This window comes from Cyprinus carpio, chromosome B10, assembly GCF_018340385.1.
Source record: "Cyprinus carpio isolate SPL01 chromosome B10, ASM1834038v1, whole genome shotgun sequence".
NCBI classification, from domain to species: Eukaryota; Metazoa; Chordata; class Actinopteri; order Cypriniformes; family Cyprinidae; genus Cyprinus; species Cyprinus carpio.
Window position 1 is genome coordinate 6,690,796 of NC_056606.1, and position 19,763 is coordinate 6,710,558.

General features: G+C 35.8%; 1 protein-coding gene across 4 annotated transcripts in view; it reads right to left on the reverse strand.

Annotated features, from left to right (window-relative positions):
- LOC109079148 (rab GTPase-activating protein 1-like) overlaps window positions 1-19,763 on the reverse strand; it is an 81,954-nt gene that overhangs the window by 49,121 nt on the left and 13,070 nt on the right. For 2 of the 4 annotated variants that reach the window (XM_042732258.1, XM_042732256.1), the window contains 11 exons: window positions 18,691-18,720; window positions 12,711-12,939; window positions 12,020-12,227; window positions 11,750-11,924; window positions 9,662-9,819; window positions 7,839-7,949; window positions 7,465-7,531; window positions 5,577-5,679; window positions 2,500-2,669; window positions 2,210-2,378; window positions 1,935-2,028 (listed from right to left, as the gene is read on the reverse strand). In XM_042732258.1, the coding sequence (XP_042588192.1) occupies window positions 1,935-2,028; window positions 2,210-2,378; window positions 2,500-2,669; window positions 5,577-5,679; window positions 7,465-7,531; window positions 7,839-7,949; window positions 9,662-9,819; window positions 11,750-11,924; window positions 12,020-12,227; window positions 12,711-12,939; window positions 18,691-18,720 (1,514 nt within the window). The remainder of the gene's footprint in view (window positions 1-1,934; window positions 2,029-2,209; window positions 2,379-2,499; window positions 2,670-5,576; window positions 5,680-7,464; window positions 7,532-7,838; window positions 7,950-9,661; window positions 9,820-11,749; window positions 11,925-12,019; window positions 12,228-12,710; window positions 12,940-18,690; window positions 18,721-19,763) is intronic. The other 2 variants (XM_042732259.1, XM_042732257.1) reach the window with 1 other exon arrangement.

The window sequence follows — 19,763 nt, forward strand, 5'->3', positions numbered from 1 at the left end:
TGGCATGTCTTTAGCACTTCCCTGCACAGAAAGGCATACAGCAGCAGTTCAACAGTGTCAGGAAGAAAGAGGCGGACAAGACAACCTCTAATCTAAATGTGCATATGCTAATGCGAAACAATTAATCTCTACAGGAATCTGCACAAGCTTCACATCCAACCCACGACTTGTTAACAACAGAATTGCGGCTCAAAGTCTAATTTTTCCAGCAAAAAGCTGCATAAACTTACAGCTGTCGCTTGTCAGGGTCTAAAATTAACACTTTAGAAATGAGAGCAAATAAGGATACATTAAACTGATCAAAAGTGACAGCAAAGACATTTGTAATGTTACAAAAGATTTATATTTCAACTAAATGTTGTTCTTTCGAACTTTAAACACATCAAAAAATGTGGTGCTTTTACAATCGATTCACGCTCGTTCGAACCGCTCTCACTGTTCTTAGGTTAGTAGCCCGATCTCATGAAAATGAGTATCAGTAGCATGATTTTCTGTTTCTATTTGGTGTACTATTTATGCACAGAAATTGCTACAATTCATGACAATGTTTTACATTCAAGCTACCAATAGAAATCATAATAATAAGTTCTTTAAAAGCATCTGGAATGCAATAAAGTCATTTTTAAAGTTTTTTTCAAGCTGTTTTTAAAGCATTTGCTTCATGGATAAAAATAATAATAATAATGAATAATTCTGCTATATACACAAATCAGACAAAATTGCGTTGCATCAAATCCTTTACATTTCACGCTATTCAGAACAGAGCAACATAAAAAAAAGCAGAAAAAATAAACAGCTATACAATTATAGAACAAAGTACATATATGCCATTATAATTTGTGTTTTATTTTATAATTGTATACAATTATAAAATAAAACAAATTATAATGGAATTTGTCATAAACAACATATAAAAGTCTAGCCAAAAATAATTTATTTAAAGAGAAACTGAAACGCAACTACATCTCTCATCGCACAAACACAAATGTTTCCCACGTGAGGCTCAGGCGTGATCACTTGGAATTTTTTCCTTGTAACAGAAGAAATTACTTAAAACACACTGTGTCATGTGTGACCCAGGACCACAAAACATAAGGGTCAATTTTTCGAAATTGAGATTTATACATCACCTGAAAGCTGAATAAATACGCTTTCCATTGATATATGGTTTGTTAGGACAATATTTGGCCGAGATGCAACTATTTGAAGAAATCTGAAATTTGAAAATCTGTAGTCTGAGGGTGTCGTGAAAAAAAAAATTGTAATTTTTGGGATGACTTTATTTGAATTTGTAGTTGTTAAAATTAAGTCCTTAGCAATGCATATTACTAATCAAAAATTAAGTTTTGATATATTTACAGTAGGAAATTTACAAAATATCTGCATGGTACATGATCTTTACTTGGAACTCATTTACTAAAATGATTTTTGCCATTTTTTGCTACTTATGGTTTTGGTCATACAGATAAGAATAAGACAGTATTAAACTATAAAGGGTTCACTTTTATTTGTGTATACTCATAATAAAAAAAACAACAACATTGTGCTTTTGTAAAATAAAGAAAAATTATTTTATTCAACGGAACTCGCTGTAGATTGTTGTGCAGTTTTTTTATTTGTTTTTGTTAATATGTTAGTTATTTAAGTGAAATATATTTCATTTAGGACTATTTATTTTGTTCCTTTTATGTTGTTTTATTCTGTTTTTCTTCTTACATAGAAGCGCTGCAGGTGTGTGATGTGACGATGCATGAAGCCTTGTAGTTCTGATGTTTGTGTTGCTATTTGCTCATGCACTAAGTTCTAATTTAATTTAAACATGATTAATTGTTGTTATTTTGTTTGTTTTGGTGTTTGGTTTTTAGGTATTGTAATTTTGTTGGTTTACGTATTTTTTTCTGGTTTAAACCCCCACCTGTTTTCAGTGCACTCACCATTTAGACAGTAAATCTCCCCAAGTTTCCAGAATTTTTTCACCACATTCCTTAGACACGTCTCCAGATCCACTTAATAACGGCTCGTCATTATCTGGGAGGATAGTGAGAGAGAAAGAATGAGAGAGATGCTTCCAGCTTCCAAGGTTCAGTAATATCTCCATATCCATATATAATATCTCAAAAATCTCCACAGATGACAAACACATGAATTGCTGGAGGACTTTCAAAGAAGAACTACATGATGATACGAATGAGAGCTGAGGACCGCTCACCTTCCTCCTCATCATCCTCAGGAGGTGAGGGTACCATAGAGCTGTGAGAGCCGGACGACAGGATGCCGGGGCTCGCTGTGGTCTTCCTCCTCTCTCTCTCGGTCTCGCTCTCTAAACTCACCACTTCATACAGCGTGTCTGAGTTGCTCTTCCTCTCCTTGTTCTCCATCTGAGAGCAGAGTGAAGGGACTGTGAAATACCGAGCTACATACTTTGAATGTGAATGCTGTCTCAAAAGCGAAATTTTGGATTGGTTGAAAAGTGAGGCCCTGCACTGAGCTCGTCCTCACCGGTCTGAGTTTGAGATAGAAGGTCTCAGTGTAACTGCGTTTGCTGAAGGGCCAGAAGAGTCTATCGTTGGGTGAGCACACTCGAACCCGTGTCTCCAGCAGGAAGCGCACCGGCTCCTCCACCTCCGTGATCACCAGGTCCACCGCCGTCGTCATGTACATGAACTTATCTGTGTTACAAATAAAAGAATAGCAGACGTTCAAACAGGTCACCACAGCGTTCTCATATTAGTGGAGGTAATGTCATTCACAATCATTTCTTGAATTTCAAGTTTGTCTGAGAGGAAGAATTATTATATATTATTGGAAGAAGAGTTATTAAATGAGTATTCTATTTTCATTTTATTTGTATAGCACAGTGGTTCTCAACCTGCGGTCCGTCACAAATTCAAATGCAGCCCAACATGCTGAACACAATTTAAAAAAATAACTTTCAGTTCAATTCATTTTAAAAATGTACTAAACAAATATAAGCTATAATGTTTTTGTTATGTAAAATAATTTTGTTTTTCATATATTATTTTCAGACATGAGCAGACCTGTACTCATGTAATTAACGTTACGCATTAAACGAACAGTTACAAGCGCGCACTTTGGTAGAATTAAATTCAAATAGTCATCAGTAGCCATTAGTTCAGTAAAATTGAGCATCAGAATGGACACATTTGTTATTAAGGGAGAACAACGTAATGTGGAAAATTCCAGCGAGGGAACACATACAAACAAGAGTAGTCACAGCAGTGAAGGTAGGAGAGTGCTGGACTTTCAGCATCAACTTTCGGTTTGCCCCGCCACTCACACAACAGCTTATACTACTGTTTCAGCTATATTTAAATAGTTCAGTTTTGTTTGTAATGGCAAATTGATTATATTTCGATTCGTTTTTTTATTAAGTTAATTTAGAAAAACGTTTGGAGCATTTTTGGTCATTAAATATAAGTTTTTGTTTTTTAAACGTAACGACCAAGCGGCCAGCGGCAGACAGTGAGCTGATCATAGCCTATGTTTGATCAATTTAGCCTTCTCAAATCATCACGACCTGCCTAAAATAAAATCTATACATATAAAACAGTTCAAGAATATGAATGCTATGCTTTAACGTTAAACCCAGATAAATGTGCACTATAAGAGTAATACAGGTAAGAGTAATACATCATTCGTAACTGTAAAGGGTCTACTTTTATTTGTGTGCATTCACAATATCAACAAAATGGTGTGCTTCCATAGAATAAAGAAAACAAACACGATGCACTTTCTGCTATCTCGTCTTGAACAGGAGCGCTTACAAAAATGAACCGAAACTGTGAATACATGCCTCACAGACATGATAAATATATCTATAGAAAGATTAAAATTACTACTTAACGAAATAAAACAAATCAAAAACAAAAACGCTTTCATTATAATCATAATCCGTAAAGATCCAATTTTCTCTAAAGACGCGTCTGAGAAAATGGCGAGTCAGGATCGGCAACTTCATCTTTGCATCATCGACTCAGAAAACACTAGTTTATTAGTAAATAATTCAAATATCTCCTTACTATTTCCCCCTGAAATTCATGGTAATTAATTTTGCCAGTGCTTTGCGGCAAGCTTTAGCCTATTGCATGCATTTGAATGCAGAACTGTTCAGCTGCGCTGATGGCACATCGATGTTTGATATTTGGATCTACATATGCTACATTTGTGAACACATTTTCTGCAATGTTGTGCATCATACAGACTGCAACTTACAATCACAACTTCATTGTGCTGTTACTCCTTTCAAACTAAATTTCACAAAATTGGTCAGCTCCCGACAGCATCAGGTGTTTTATTAATGGTGAGTATAATTATTTATTTATTTATTTTAATGAATGTAATCGATTAGATATCATAATATTCAGGGTATAATAGGCTATTATAAATCTGGTTGGTTTGTATTGGTGACATAATATGTAAATGAGACTTGCACTTGGACCATAGTGCGGCCCAGTGCAAAAAAGGTTGAGAACCACTGGTATAGCACATCATATATCGGATCCAATTACCTAAATATTAAATAAATATAAATTTTATTCATATACCACCTTTATTACGTTGAGTCAAAAACAAAGTAAAATAAAATCATTATTTTTATTATTATTATTAAATAAAAATACATGTTATTTGTATAGCACCTTTTTTGTTGAAATTCTTCTTCTTCTTCTTCTTCTTATTATTAAATAAAAATGCATTTTATGCGTATAGAATGTTTGGAAAATCTGAACATTTGGAGCCTGTCTAATTTTGGTTGTGTGAATTTTGAGGATTTTTTATTTTATTTGGATGAATGGTACGTCTTCAAATCTCTCATGGTTTAAAGGGTTAGTTCAGCCAAAAACGAAAATTATGTCATTAATGACTCACCCTCATGTCGTTCCAAACCCGTAAGACCTCCGTTCATCTTCGGAACACAGTTTAAGATATTTTAGATTTAGTCCGAGAGATTTCTGACCCTCCCATGAGAATGTATGTACGGTATACTGTCCACGTCCAGAAAGGTAATAAAAACATCATCAAAGTAGTCCATGTGACATCAGACGGTCCGTTAGAATTTTGAAGCATCGAAAATCAGGTGCTCCAAAAATAACAAAAATTACGACTTTATTCATTTTCTTCTCTTCCGGGTCTGTTGTGAACACTGCAGTGATGGCGCTGACGTACGACGCTGCTGACGTGTTTTCTTTGTTATTGGGCGCACCAGAAAACACGTCAGCAGCGTCGTACGTCAACAGTCACAGCAGTCGCGTTCACAATGATGTTTGATGATGTTTTTATTATCTTTCTGGACATGGACAGTATACCGTACATACATTCTCTTTTCTTTGTTCGGACTAAATCTAAAATATCTTTAAACTGTTCCGAAGATGAACGGAGGTCGTAACGGAGGTCTCACGGGTTTGGAACGACATGAGGGTGAGTCATTAATGACATAATTTTCATTTTTGGCTGAACTAACCCTTTAAATAACAATATTCCAGAAAAAATCAGCATCAGAAGAGCTCAAACATTGATTTGGAACAGTCTGCAAACCGAGCACGTGAATGGATCTGTACCTTTCGCCGTCTCCTCATTCACGGCCTGAAACTGAGGAGTGTTGGGATTCCAGCTCCCTGTGATGATGTAAGACTTCCCATCAGAACTCTTGCCCATTGATTCCTAACAGATGGGCGCAGGGCAGGTGAGGAGAGCCAAGAGAAAGAGAGCATAAAACATAAATAAATTCAAACATAATCATGATTTCACACAAATTTAGTTTGTGGCCGTGATTCACTCACGGTGAATTAACCAATGGGGAACAAGTCCCTGTCTAAGAGGTTAATCACGCCATTAATGTTAGCTATAAAGATAACTATAAAGATAACGATATTAGCGTCCACATCAGCGAACGATATCTTCTGTTTATTCTAAGCGTACGCTCGTCTGGCGCTTTAAATTCTCGAGCTCGTTACAGCAGGATGGATTCTGATTGGCTGTCAATTTTTTATTGTTCATCAGCTGGAAAAAATCGTTTTGAAAGTGATTCCAACGATATCGTTTTTCTTTGTCTTTATCGTTATAGTTGTGGTGTGGACGCTGCTGTTCTTTAATACAGAAAACGATTTTTAGAACTATATCTTTATCGTTATCTTTATAGTTATCGTCCTTGGTGTGAACGGGCCTTAACTAACCGCTGATAGTTGGCTTTGTCTACAGAACTAAGTGGAGAAAGGACAACACTTCCAGACCCATGACAAAATCACATGGGCCAAGCAAAAGCCATTTCACAACTCTGTGGTAAAATGAATGTTACACAGATTAGTTTTGGAGCTACAGGCGCGTTTTAACTTCTGAAAAAGCATTTTGTTTTCTGTTTGTCCCCATGCATCCTTGCTTGACCCTAATGCCAGATTTCCCAGTCACTGGCCACAGAAAGAGACGCAAATTTCCACAGAAATAGACCGTCTGTCATCAATAAAATTTTAAATCTGTGAAGGATATGCCTGGAAAAGTCTACAGATTTGGCCAGAGCCTTGAAATTACATTTTGGTCGCAGACTTATCATCATTATTAATAATATTATTATTATTATAGAATAGAGAACCTTAAGTGTGTTTGTCAATAACAAAAAATTGTTTATAAATGAATACAAAATTTATTAAAAACAAGTTTAAACTTACAAAATGAAAGTTTAAAGATGCAGGCCTCAATATTTATTTTCCCTGATGGCTCAAAAAAAAGTTTTTAAGAATTTTTGCAATTTTTACATTTCAGATGTGTTAATTTGCATTAGAAATTTAAGAACCAAAAAAATATTCCTGTGAAAACCTATAATTGGTTAACTCTGTTAACTTTTAGTTACTGTACCATAGAACAATACGTGAAGTTTTATTGTAAAATATTGTAAAATTGATGGTTTTTGCAAAAACTATACCATTTATGATATTAATTTATGTTGAAAAACATATTTTTCAACTTCTTATTTTTTCTTCTTTTTTATGAGTAATGTATATTAAAATGTTACATTTGCAGTTATTTAGTTAATTTTTAATTAATTTCCCCTGACAGGCTTTTGTCTTTATACAGTAGATTTTGGTAGTTCTAAAAGAATCAGTTATATAAATTATTGAAATATACGTTGTAAAACATACAGGCACCAATATACCTGAAACACTGTTACAGTACTTTTTACAGTGAATCTCTGGCAACCACGGCTGTTGTTTTTTTTACTGTAAATTTTAGAGGATATCTTTTTACAGAGCAGCACTCCTTTAAGATTTTCTATAGTTACACACATATTTAATATTTTGATCTACACTGTGATCAGATTTTCATTCAAATCTAGGATACTATGAATTATAAAGGAATTCGTTTGAATTTGTTTTATAAAGTGAAGGATTGATGAAGTAATTAAGGGTTAGTTAATTCAAAACTAGAGACGCAGGTATGTCTTCTGTCACCTACCAGGTCAAGCAGGTGCATATCACTGTTCTTTACGTTCTTCCCTGGGCTCAGGAGCAGACCGAAACACCTGAAACACAAACATGTTCCTTACTACAACAGAAGCACACAGGAACCACACATACCAGCTGTAAAACTGGAGAGCCTGAGAAAATACATATAAACAGAAAAGCACAGCTGTGCATTCCGGCAGGGTTGGCTTGAGTTCAACACAACATCAGTCACCTTCATGTTCTCATGGCCCGAGAGGAACACTTAAGCGCAGAAAAGACATAATTCAGTGCCTGTTTATCATTAATAAATTAATTATTGGTTGTAACGGGAGACGAGGATGTCCTCTCTGTGGACAGAGCCGTGTCGCTGAGGAAAGCACGTACCTCTCGATGGCCAGCTCTTTGTTGGACGTCTGCTGGACGTAGATCACAATCTTTTTGTCCATGCCTGGCCGCAGTTTGAAGCTCTGTCTGTCCTTGTCCTTTGACACGGCACTGTTGGTCACAAAGGGAGTTTTGGGTGAATCTCACATATCCAGATTGCACCTCAAAATCAAAGGATTTAGTTATTTTGATGACTATTAAGCCTATTTACATTATTCTCAATGGTGATTCTTATTAGATGCTCATTACTTCAGTGAAACATTTTGCTCATACTTTATTTTAAAGTCCAATTCTCGCTATTAAAAACCACTAACTATGATTTGTGCCTCAATAAAATCCTAATTTGCTGATTATTAATAGTAAGGTAGTTGTTAAGTTTAGATATTTGGTAGGATTAAGGATGTAGAAAATGGTCGTGCAGAATATGTGCTTTATAAGCACTAATAAACAGCCAATAAGTTTAAAATAGGCATCCTAATAAGCAACTAGTTAAAAGTGAGAATTGGCCCCTATACTAAAGTGTTACCAACATTTTTTGTATTAAATAATCATAAATTAAAGGTAAAAGCTTGGCGAAAATCATCAATTCAAAGAGAAAGCGTTTACTGTTAACTACATATGTTTTGTTGGTGTTTAAAGTTGTGACATTTTGGTAAAAAAAAATATTTGTTTTTATTAGCATCATAAATAATATTATGATTATAATACTAATGACTCTTTACTCAGATAATACATATACTACTAATCTTTAATTTTTTTTTTTTTATGATTATTATTATTATGATTTTTTAATAAGTTTTTTCTTTTTGTATTTATTTTTAATTGTAATTTATTTCTGTGATGCAAAGCTACATTTTCAGCATCATTGCTCAATGATCTTTCAGAAATCATTCTAAAATGATGATTTGCTGCCCAAGAAACATTTCTGATTATTATCAATGTAAAAAAAAAACAGTTGTGTTGCTTCATATTTTCTGTGGAAACAAAATATGCACATTTACACTATACATTTTTTTCATAATTTTTTATGATTATGTTTACTATGATTTTAAATATATAATTAATGAATCTAAATGAAATTTTTTTTATAATTTCATAAAAAAAATAAGTTAAGTCAAAACAAAATCTTTGTCAAAATGAATGCGCATTTCTCGCATCCAAATGGAGCGAAAGAGCCTTTCAAGGTAATTTTGTCATTTTTTTCCTGTTGTTTTTATCCAAAGTGACTTACAGTCCTTTTATAACAGGCACAGTCTCTCTGGAGCATCAAGCTCACACTGATTTTGCGCACTTTAGCCCTTTACTTAAATACTTTTCTCTCTTTAGCCTTTTCTGTGCAGCATTAAAAAGCTGGTATAAACACACTGCATATATATACAGTATATATAACATTATAATATGGAGCTGTGGTGTTGTTCTGTATGCCAATGCTTGTAACACTGAACAGTGCTGGGGTTTTTTTACAGTTACAGTCAACAAGTCAACAAATGATATGCTTCCTTTGAAGTGAGCTCTTTCCAGTGCAGGTCTGTGTTAACAGAACCCTGTCTAGGGCAGAAGATATAAGAGATGATAAATGACAGGAAACATGTGTCAACACTTCTGATAAAGAGAAAGAGACAAAGAAGTGGAGGAACTGCAGATTGAGCTATTTTTATCATTTCCCTCATCAAAACCGGGCAGATGACTTCCGAAGGCTGGATAGCAGAAAATAACACCTAATTGAATTATTCAGTTAGAGACGAGACCTCTGGGGTTAAACGCAGATATATGCAGGAGAACTGAATCAACTTTAATTGAGGGAGAGAAGCAAAGTGATTCACCTAAATGTGCCCTTCCCATCATCCTCTTTGATCTCCAGACTGACGGTGAATGAGAAGACGTCGCTGTCTGGCGTAAGGGGCGGAGCCTTGGCTGCGAGTGGCACTTTATTGGCTGATCGGCGGAAAGCTGTGGCAAAGCTGTAGAGTATTCGGCTGACCTGCAAAGACAAACACACACACACCTCAGTGATTGAAGTCAAAACAGTCTCCAGTGACACAGGCAGTGTTACAGTGACTCACTGTCAGACTGTTCTCAGGTTATCAACACACTCATACAGTATTTAGTGCTTTAAACATAACAGCTATAAACACTTTAGGGCTGCACAATTAATTTAAATTAAATCGCAAAGGCAATAAATCGTGATTAGGCAGAGGCTGCGATTGTCATGCGTATCTTTCAGTGAAGCACGGTTCTGTGATCAGTAGTAAATCTCCATCTGAAGGCCAGAGGGCGCTCTCGCACTGAAAATCCAAATATGCCCCGAAGAAGAAATCCAGGAAATGCCTATCTGCAGCTGAATAAACAGAAGATTTAACTGCTCTCATTGATTCAACGTGACTAATAAACCCACAACTATGGCAATATATGGTTTATCTGAGTTCTTATTATAATTTTCATCATAATAAAGTATATCTATAATGAAATTCTAATCGACATAGCTATTATCACTGCTTAGAATACAATGGAATATTGTGTGCCTTAATTATTCGGTTTAAGAAGCCACATCATCTCACAGAAGGATTTATTTCAAACACTTGACTGACGTTATGAAGTGAATTTGGAGTTAAAACATGTTAGTAAATCCGTTATTTTCACGTGCTCTCAGATGGAGCAGCATTTACTACACAGATCCACAGTTGACTTAGAAGATACGCAAACAGCTGTCATTATCGCGAACGATTTCGTCGATTTCATAATCCTACTATTATATCGTCTGCGATTATGAACGTGATTTTGCATAGCTTGTCAGAGAACTACGGCTCTGCGTAGTAAATGCTGCTCCATCTGAAAGCAGGTGATTGTGATTTACCGCTAATCACAGATCCGGATTTACTGACTAAATGCGCATGACAATCGCAGTTAATTGCGTCCGATTAATCGTGTAGCCCTAAAACACTTGAATGCACATCATTTTGAATTTTGGATGCATAAGTGGTTTTGTTTCTGTCTGCATTTGAGTTTTACTTATGATAGCTTTCATAGTTTTGTGCAATAAATATTTACAGTTAGGTGGCCTATTTATTTGTAGAACATGTGTGTTACATCATAAGAATTACAAAAACAAAATCAATAATATAATATAGATTATAAAATATATAATATATATATTTTTGTCATTCTTATAGAAGCAAAATTTTGATATGTGAGCATTTCTGATATCATAGGACAAATACTAAAAAACAAGAGCCTCCCCTTCAGACTAAACCAGGAAACTGCAATTCTATCAGCGAAAAAAATAAAAAAATAAAAACATGATACAACAATCAAGTCTCAGGTCCGAATCATATTTGACCACAAAATTAAAAAATAGGAAAAAAAAAAACAATAAGCGATATCTATTTTCAGAACCATTAGGATTTGTACTATCCCGCAGAAATCTCACTAAGAAAAACAATTTCTGCATAATTAGCATAATACAAAACTCATCTTATCCTAATGCTTTATTAATTCATTTATTTATTTTTAAGTCAGCAAAAATTAAATACAGCACACCAAATACTATCAGGATAAGTACTGACAAGTGCATTTTATAATATACTTATCTTTTTATTTTTTTGTCCATTAAAAAATGGAAAACTAGCTTAACTGTCATGAAAATAATGTCACAATGCAAACAAACCTTAATGGTCCCAAAACAGGATTCATTTTCACATACACACACAATATGCATTATACATAGAATATTTCATATTTCATAATCTATTTTTCTTTTTCTTTTTATTTATTTATTCATTTTTAGACATCTGAGAAAAATATAACCTGTACATTTCTTGACGGTCTTTGTAAGAATCACCCAAAAATTCACAAATAACATTCCACAAACAATTTTTTTAAGCAATGCATGTGTGCAGTTGTGTTTGTCTCACCGCCTCCTGGATCTCACAGCGGAAGACATGGATGCGGAAGATCTCAGAGTTGTAGTGGCTCTCAGTAAAGGCGAAGCAGTCACTCTCCGGCGTGCTGTCGTGGCCGCGGACACAGAAGAGGATCTTGTAAATGGGGTAGTTGGCAATCTCAGTGCTGGTCTGAGGGTCCAACAGCCTGATGAGATATTCAAGTGCAAGATGCTTTAACCTCTTTTTCAATTAGCATTATTTATTTTCTTGGTTACTGCTGTCGTTAGCTTCCTAACGTACCTCACGGTGCCCTCTGAGACTCCGGGCACAGAGAGGGTGACGTCCAGGGGCATCTGGCACTGGCTGCGGAGGATGCTGACCATACGCAGAGCCTCCACCTCACTGCGCGGGGCGTTCACTGACGCACAGCCTAAATACGTCAGCTTACTGAACACCACGCTGTCTTCATCTGGGACAGGGGTCCCGGGACTCAAGTCAGAGGGCTCATCTAGAAGCAGTGATGGGAAGAGAGACTCTAAATGAAACTGTCAATGTTTTGGACACACTTGACCTAAAAACCTTTTGATCTGACTGCTTCTAATTAAATGCTTGAAATTGTTTTTACACACACTGCCTATGTATGAATTTTCATGTCTAGAATTAAACAGGTAGGTATGTGTCTTGATAACAAATGACCAGCAGATGGAACTCTGTACATGTATTATACTGAAAAACAAATAAGGATAATAAGAAAATATTTAAAAATTAAAAAATACAAATTATAAATATATATATATATATATATATATATATATATATGAGAGAGAGAGAGATATATATATATAGATATAGATAGAGAGAGAATATATATAGATAGAGAGAGATATATATATAGATATATATATATATATATATATATATATATCCCACACACACACAGGAAACAGCGTGATTTTTATTTGATTTATTTTTTACATTTTTTTTATTTTACCCCTGTAAGATCTCTCGTTGAGTTCACTCTCCTTAGCTCCCTGAATGGGCAGCACTATCTCAAGTTTAGGAGGTACTGGTCCGGACCGCGGTGGCACAGCTGTAGTGGGATAGCCATGCTCGACCCCTCCCAGATGGTCTGGTCCGCACACTAATTCAGTTACTGAAGGGTCCATCAGCACATCTTCCAGCTCCTGCTGTAACTGTTGCTCACTGCCGTTGCCCACGATCTGAACACACACAGACACATCAGTACAGTCATTTAATGACTCATGTGAGTCACTTACATTTAAAGACCCAAGATGATGAACAAGCAAAGGATTGAACAGTATCGGACCATAGAGTTAATTCAGGGAAAATAGTATTTTCTAAATTTCATGAATGCAACAATGCTTTAAAGGACAGACATTGAGTGCAATCAATATGCTGTGCTGCAGGAGTTTTTTAATATATTAATATTTTCAATGTTACAAAAATTTTATGCAAATGAAACGAACAAATAATTACACCCTCTGACCTGATTGAAGGAGTTTTACACTGCAAAGGTGGCATAAAGGAACTTTTGAGGTGAAAATTCACTTTTACATGTTGTTCGAACTGAAATGTGTCTTAGCAGTGTGTGTACTAGGCATGGGCCGATTATCGGTTTCAAGGTATACCGCGATTTGAAAATGTCACGGTTTCAAAACCACTAATATTTTCCATTATACTGTTCCTGCGGTATGCACTGTTTTCCAGGTCTCCTCAGTGACTGAAAGAGTAGGAATCACTCAGGCTGAGCGCAGTGTAGAGAGTAACACTGACCCTCCTCCTCCTGTTGGTGTGAGTGAGCGGTCAGTCACATGTGTGTAGGATGGCCTGGGTACACTTCACATTCAGTGTTCCTTTCCGTCTCGCACACAGCCGCATCCACACAGCTTTCAAAAGTATAGTCAACCGCAGATGAGCGTGGATGGATGAGCTTGACACACACACAGTACCACAGGGTGCACGGCTGTCCGCGAGCCCTCTTGATGATGAAAATAACGTAATGCCGACGGTGCCCGGACAACCAAAGTATACGTTGGCCTTTACGCAATTGGCAACAGGCCCTTTTTTGCCTTATTGCAACTCTCTGGACAAAATGTAATTTATGGTAAAATGCCTGTTAACACAGGCCAGAGACGGTGAAGACTGTATCTGGTCTGTATCTGGTGTTCCAGAGGCACCTCCTGCTGTCAGAGAGTGAATCTGCATCTCATTCAGAGCTTCTACTGTTTGTTTCATTCAGGCATGTAGTATAATTTCACAAAGCTTGTCAGAACATTCTGTTTTTGCTTCAAATTGGGTTATTATTTAATCAAATTATGTGTATGATTATTATTATATAACTAAATGATATTAAATGTTATGTATATGAATTATAAAACTAATATTAAATAACTTTAATTACAGATTTAGGTTAAATAAAGACGTCAGTCTTTTTTCTTTCTTTTTAGGAAACAAATCAAATAAAAACTAAACTAATTCTACTGTTTCTAATATTCTGTATGTTGCTCAAAAACAAAATATATTGTGTCCAGAGGAAATTTGGTATTTTTTTTTTTACCCAGTCATTTAAAAATAACACATTTTAGAGCTGTAACAAACAATACCGTGATACTGTGGGTCAGTGTGAACAGAGCTGTTTTTGACAAGGTAAAGAGGGTGTTGTTTTACACTAGGGCTGAAACGATTCCTCGAGTAACTCGAATACAAAAATTTATCGATGAAAATTATTTGTCTTTTATCTGAACAACATGACGGTGCTTCATTCCTGAATGAAACAACCGTTTAAATGATTCGGTTCAATCGCAATGACTCACTTATTAACAGTGACTTGCTGCCACCTACTGGCAGTTTTAATTTCACATTTAAAGTATATTTTAATTTTTTAAATAATAGTAAATATCAGTATTCGACGTTTTATGTTTAAAATAAAATATCATTCATGCATTTGTAATTGCAGGTTAAATGCATTCATGTCCCTCTGAGCTGAATTAAAGCTGCAGTCGGTAACTTTTGGGGCTCGCGTCTGGTGGAAGAACATTGTAGCCGGAGCTACTTCTCTCCAATAAAAACAAAATCCACTGCTTCCGGCTCTTCTGGTCCAATCAGCGCAGGGCTGAGCCACAGTGTTGTTTTGTGTTGAAAATGTAAAAAATATATATAATGAGCGAGTACATCATGAATCCATTTTCCAAACCGTGTTTTTGTCTTATCCTGAATCACTACGGTACACCTATAATAAGTGTTTATATTCGGACTATTTTAGTCTGGTGGGGGTCGGCCACGCTGCAGAGTAGCACAGTACCTGTGTTGAGATAGTGAATTGGTGGATTTTTGTTAAATGTGAGCAAAAATCATCACAATTGTAAGAACCAAAGACTTAAACTACTTCAGTCTGTGTGCACTGAATTTATTTAATACACGAGTTTCACAATTTGAGTTGAATTACTGAAATGAATGAACTTTTCCATGACATTCTAATTTATTGAGATGCACCTGTATTTGTATTTGCATCTTGAATGTAATTTGTTTTTTATTTTTTTTTATTTTTTTTTTTTTTGTATGTTATTAATGTATGCAGTTTCAGCAATAATTCCATGGATATACTTCAAACGAGTCGAGTATAATGTTTGCAATACAAAAAAAAAAAAACAAAAAAAAAACAAACATTATTTTCCATATTCAGTCCTTTAAAGGAAGTGTGAATGTCTCATAGTCTGAAAACTTTAGCATGATGTGGAAAAAAATACTGGAGTCAGTTTGTTACTTTATTTTATTAGTGTTCGTTTATTTGATTAAACTGGATAAATTGTTACACCTTTTTATATTTTATGTGGTGTCATGATTTACTTCTGATAAAAACAAATGTTTATTACTGTATGTTAATTTGGCATTTCATTTATTGTATACCCTTTAAATTATACCCTTAAACCCATCTTTGATTTCAATTGTTCAAAATATTTAACAAATACCCATAAATAGTTTGTTTCCTTAAATTATTTTAAAATCACAAAGATAAGAAATGCACTCTTTCATTAGAAAAAAGTAGTGGAGTAGCTATATTTATAGTACAAACCTTTAATGAACTAAGAGGGCAAAAATAAAAAATAAATATAAAAAAATAAAATAATCATTCAATAATCGTAACTGAGGTAAACTGTTCAATTAATTGTGGTTTTGATTTTAGGCCGTATCGCCCAGTCCTACAGCTGAGGATCACACACTACACTTTCAAGTTGTTCTGATCACAACAAACTAATGCAGAAACGTGCACCTTGTTGCTAGGAGACACTTGAAAATGAAAACAATAAGCCCTTTCACACATACAGACTTTTCCGGAAAATTACCGGTAAATTGCCGTAAAGAGATCATGTGTGAACAGGATCTTTTAAAAAATACATTCCGGCAATTTACCGGTATGAGAAGTTGTAACATTACCAGTAAATTGCCGGAATTCTGCAGTGTGTGAACGCAGAAGGAAAATTATCGGTATAAGCACGTAGGAGTTCAGAACGCAGTGACGTAAGACGTCATAAGAAATGTCATCCAACTGGACCGACAGTGAAATTAAAACGCTTCTCCTTATCCGGGCGGATGAAGAAATTTGTCGTCATCTGAGAGGAACTGTTAGTGATACAGTAACGTATGATAAAATAACTGTCTCCGAGAGCAAGGCATTCACAGGACAAAAAGTCAGGTCATCAATAAACTGAAAACATTGCGTCTTAAATATCTAAATTTCTTGTTCCTATTATTTTGTCAATCTATTTGGGGGTCCAGCTACTCCACAAATCCTGTAGGTCTAAACCAGTGGTTCTCAACCCGCGGCACGTCACAAAATCAAATGCGGCCCACCATGCTGAACACAATTTTTTTTAAAAATAAATAAATAACAAAGTTTTACAACTTATTTTAGTTTTTACATTAATTTAAAAATGTACTAAACAAATAAGCTATAATGTTTTTGTTATGTAAAATAATTATGTTTTTCATATATTATTTTCAGACATGAGCAGACCTGTACTCACGTAGCGCACTTTGGCGCAGGCCTATCAATTCAAATAATAATCAGCAGCCATTAGTTCGGTAAAATTGTGATTTTGTGCTTTGCGCCATCTTTAGCCTATTTCTGCATTTGAACGCAGAACTATTCATCTGCGCTGATGGCACATCCACACTATTTGATATTAGTTAGGATCAACATAGGCTACATTTGTGAACGCACATTTTCTGCAATGTCGCGCGTCATACAGACTGCAATTTACAATCGCAACTTCATTGTGCTATTACTCCTTTCGAGCCAAATTTTACAAAATTGTTCAGCTCCCGACAGCATCAGTTGTTTTATTAATGGTGAGTATAATTATTTATTTATTTATTTCAATGAATGTAATCGATTAGATATCATAATATTTAGGCTATAATAGTCTATTATAAAGCTGGTTGGTTTGTATCGGTGACATAATATGTAAATGATATGCGTGCAGCCCGTGAGACTTGCACTTGGACCATAGTGTGGCCCAGTGGGAAAAACAGGTTGAGAACCACTGCCCTAAACAGTAGCTTGAATTCAGAAGAACCCCAAACTAGCGTCTCCGAGGACGCGTGTGACGGAAGCACGTCGAGTCAGTGGGCCGACACTGAGGCACCAACTTTTTAGCTGCAGGTAGCTGCCCTCGGATGCTAGCGACAACAGACAACATTTATTTCTTCTATAGTTCAGTATTTTGGTTTGTAGTCGTCTATTACGATGTCTCTGTAACAAAAGCAGTTGCATGAATGCTAAAGTTTGAAACAAAAATAAAACCTCAACAAAAATACTGACCGCATATAGCTACCCCTATAAATACAAGCGCAGCTGTTTAGAGTTTAATGATGTCACAGAATTTACCAGTATTTTGGAATGGATGTGGGAATGGTGCTTTTCCGGAAAAAAGACGGAATGTCGTTGACTGTGTGAACAGCGCATTTTTGAATTTACCGGTAAAGTAATTCCGGTAATTTTACGGCAATTTACTGGTATTACTGTGTGAAAGGGGGTAATGTGTTCTAAAATTGTCTGAAAATATCAAACATGCTTGATCTCCTCTGACTATATGGAATCAAAGTCTGAAGCTAAAAAGAGTCTGTGACCATCATACACTACGAGATTTTATGGAGAGTCCGAAATTTTGCGTTTTTTTACTTTTTTTGAATTGTTTAATGTCTGTCAAGCTCAGTTTCATGGTTTGTTCTACAACACTGACACTAGTCACACCTCTATGACGCTTTAGCAGATTGAGCATGTTGAACCGACATCGATAGAACAAGAGGAAAAATGAAAGCAACAAAAGCAAGCAAACAACACACAGCTGGCTGTCCCAATATTAAATCCCCATCTTACATGAGCATTCAATATGATCAGTGTATGTTTCAGTTTTGATCTGATTCCACATCAGGAAGTTCGTAAGCAGAACTGAATTTCTGATTACTGTTATTCTTGTTATTTGATTGGCTGAATAGACAGAAGGTGTGATTTGTGTTCATTATAGTCATTAAAACAGTGACTGAAAACAAACATGATCTCTCAACACATAGGAACTGCATACAGCGATGCCAGGAAAATCAGTGGGAGCAGACGATTTTGGCAGATGACCTCCACGAAAGACCTTAAAATGTGCATTCTTTTTTGTTTAAAAAACAAATATACTAGCATGGACTGTGACTGGACTAAGATGCCTGTAATGAGGGAAACAGTGGAAGCACCAGACACAAAACAGAAGCCTACAAACATTCTACTGAGCTCTGCACAATCCCAATATCACAGTCCCGCTTATTTCCCACACTCAGCTGTTGTACAGGCCAGTGAAGCTGCCAATCAAACTGATCAGCCAATCAGACACAAGGCACAGAGACACAGTATGATCACAAAGCCAAAGAGGAAGAGAGAGATGTATAGATAGATATAGACTGACCTTAAAGCTGACCCCTTCCTCAGAAATCACCTGTGTAACAAACAGAGTGTTTAAGAGACGCCCACAGAGCTGAGAGAATGGTAATGAATGGGTTAACTGAGAGAGCGTTCTCTACTTCATGACCGATGGACTGTGAAAGACTGACAACCGGCAGAAACATCTTCACTTTTAACTGCCACAGTAGATCATGAATTGCATTACATAGTGTGACAATGCCCTCTAGTGGCAATAGCAAGTGTTTATGCCCATTATTATTACACAGTAATTATTTACTCACCCTCATGTCATTACAAACCCATATCTATTCTTTCTACCAAAGAATACACAAAAAAAGATATCTTGAAGAATGTTCTCACTGTCCTTTTTCATTCATTTTAAGTGACTTTATTTCTTGGTAAATTTTTGTTAGTTCTTTTTTTGGTAAAAACATGAGAGTGGGTAAATGGTGAAATGTTCATTTTGGTTGAACTATTCCTTTAATAAAGGAGGTGACAAAAGACGACAAGCATAATGGGAAAAAAGAGAACAAAACTTCAAAGTTGGCTGCTCCATGGCCATGATCAAATGCAAATTTGAAGGAGCAGACTTCACAAGCCAACAAAATAAACAAATCCACCAAAACAGAATGCAAATGTGATGAGCATACAAGAACCAAGACCACGAGATCTGAAAAGAGGCAAGACAGGAGTGGCTTGGCTGAAACCTCCATGAATGAATGAGATCTGTACGGATGCAACATCTTATTATGGCCCACCATAATACTAAAACGAAGTGTGAACATTTGTACATAAGCTGAAAGTGCATTTGTCAAAAGACGTAGAACACACTGTAGTGCAGATACATCAGATTAGATGTTTGAAAAAAAATCAAAGGTGATACGAACTGGACAGAAATCTCAACAGCATTCATATGGTGCGGCGTCATGTGAGAAATGGACAAGTCAGGGCACAGGCTAAGCACAAGAACAAAACATGGAATGAGAGTGAGCAGTCTGTCTGTCCTCGTGACAGGGACTGTCTGAATGAATGTGAACATTTCAAATCTTATAAGCACTTTTTAACAAACTAGCTAGT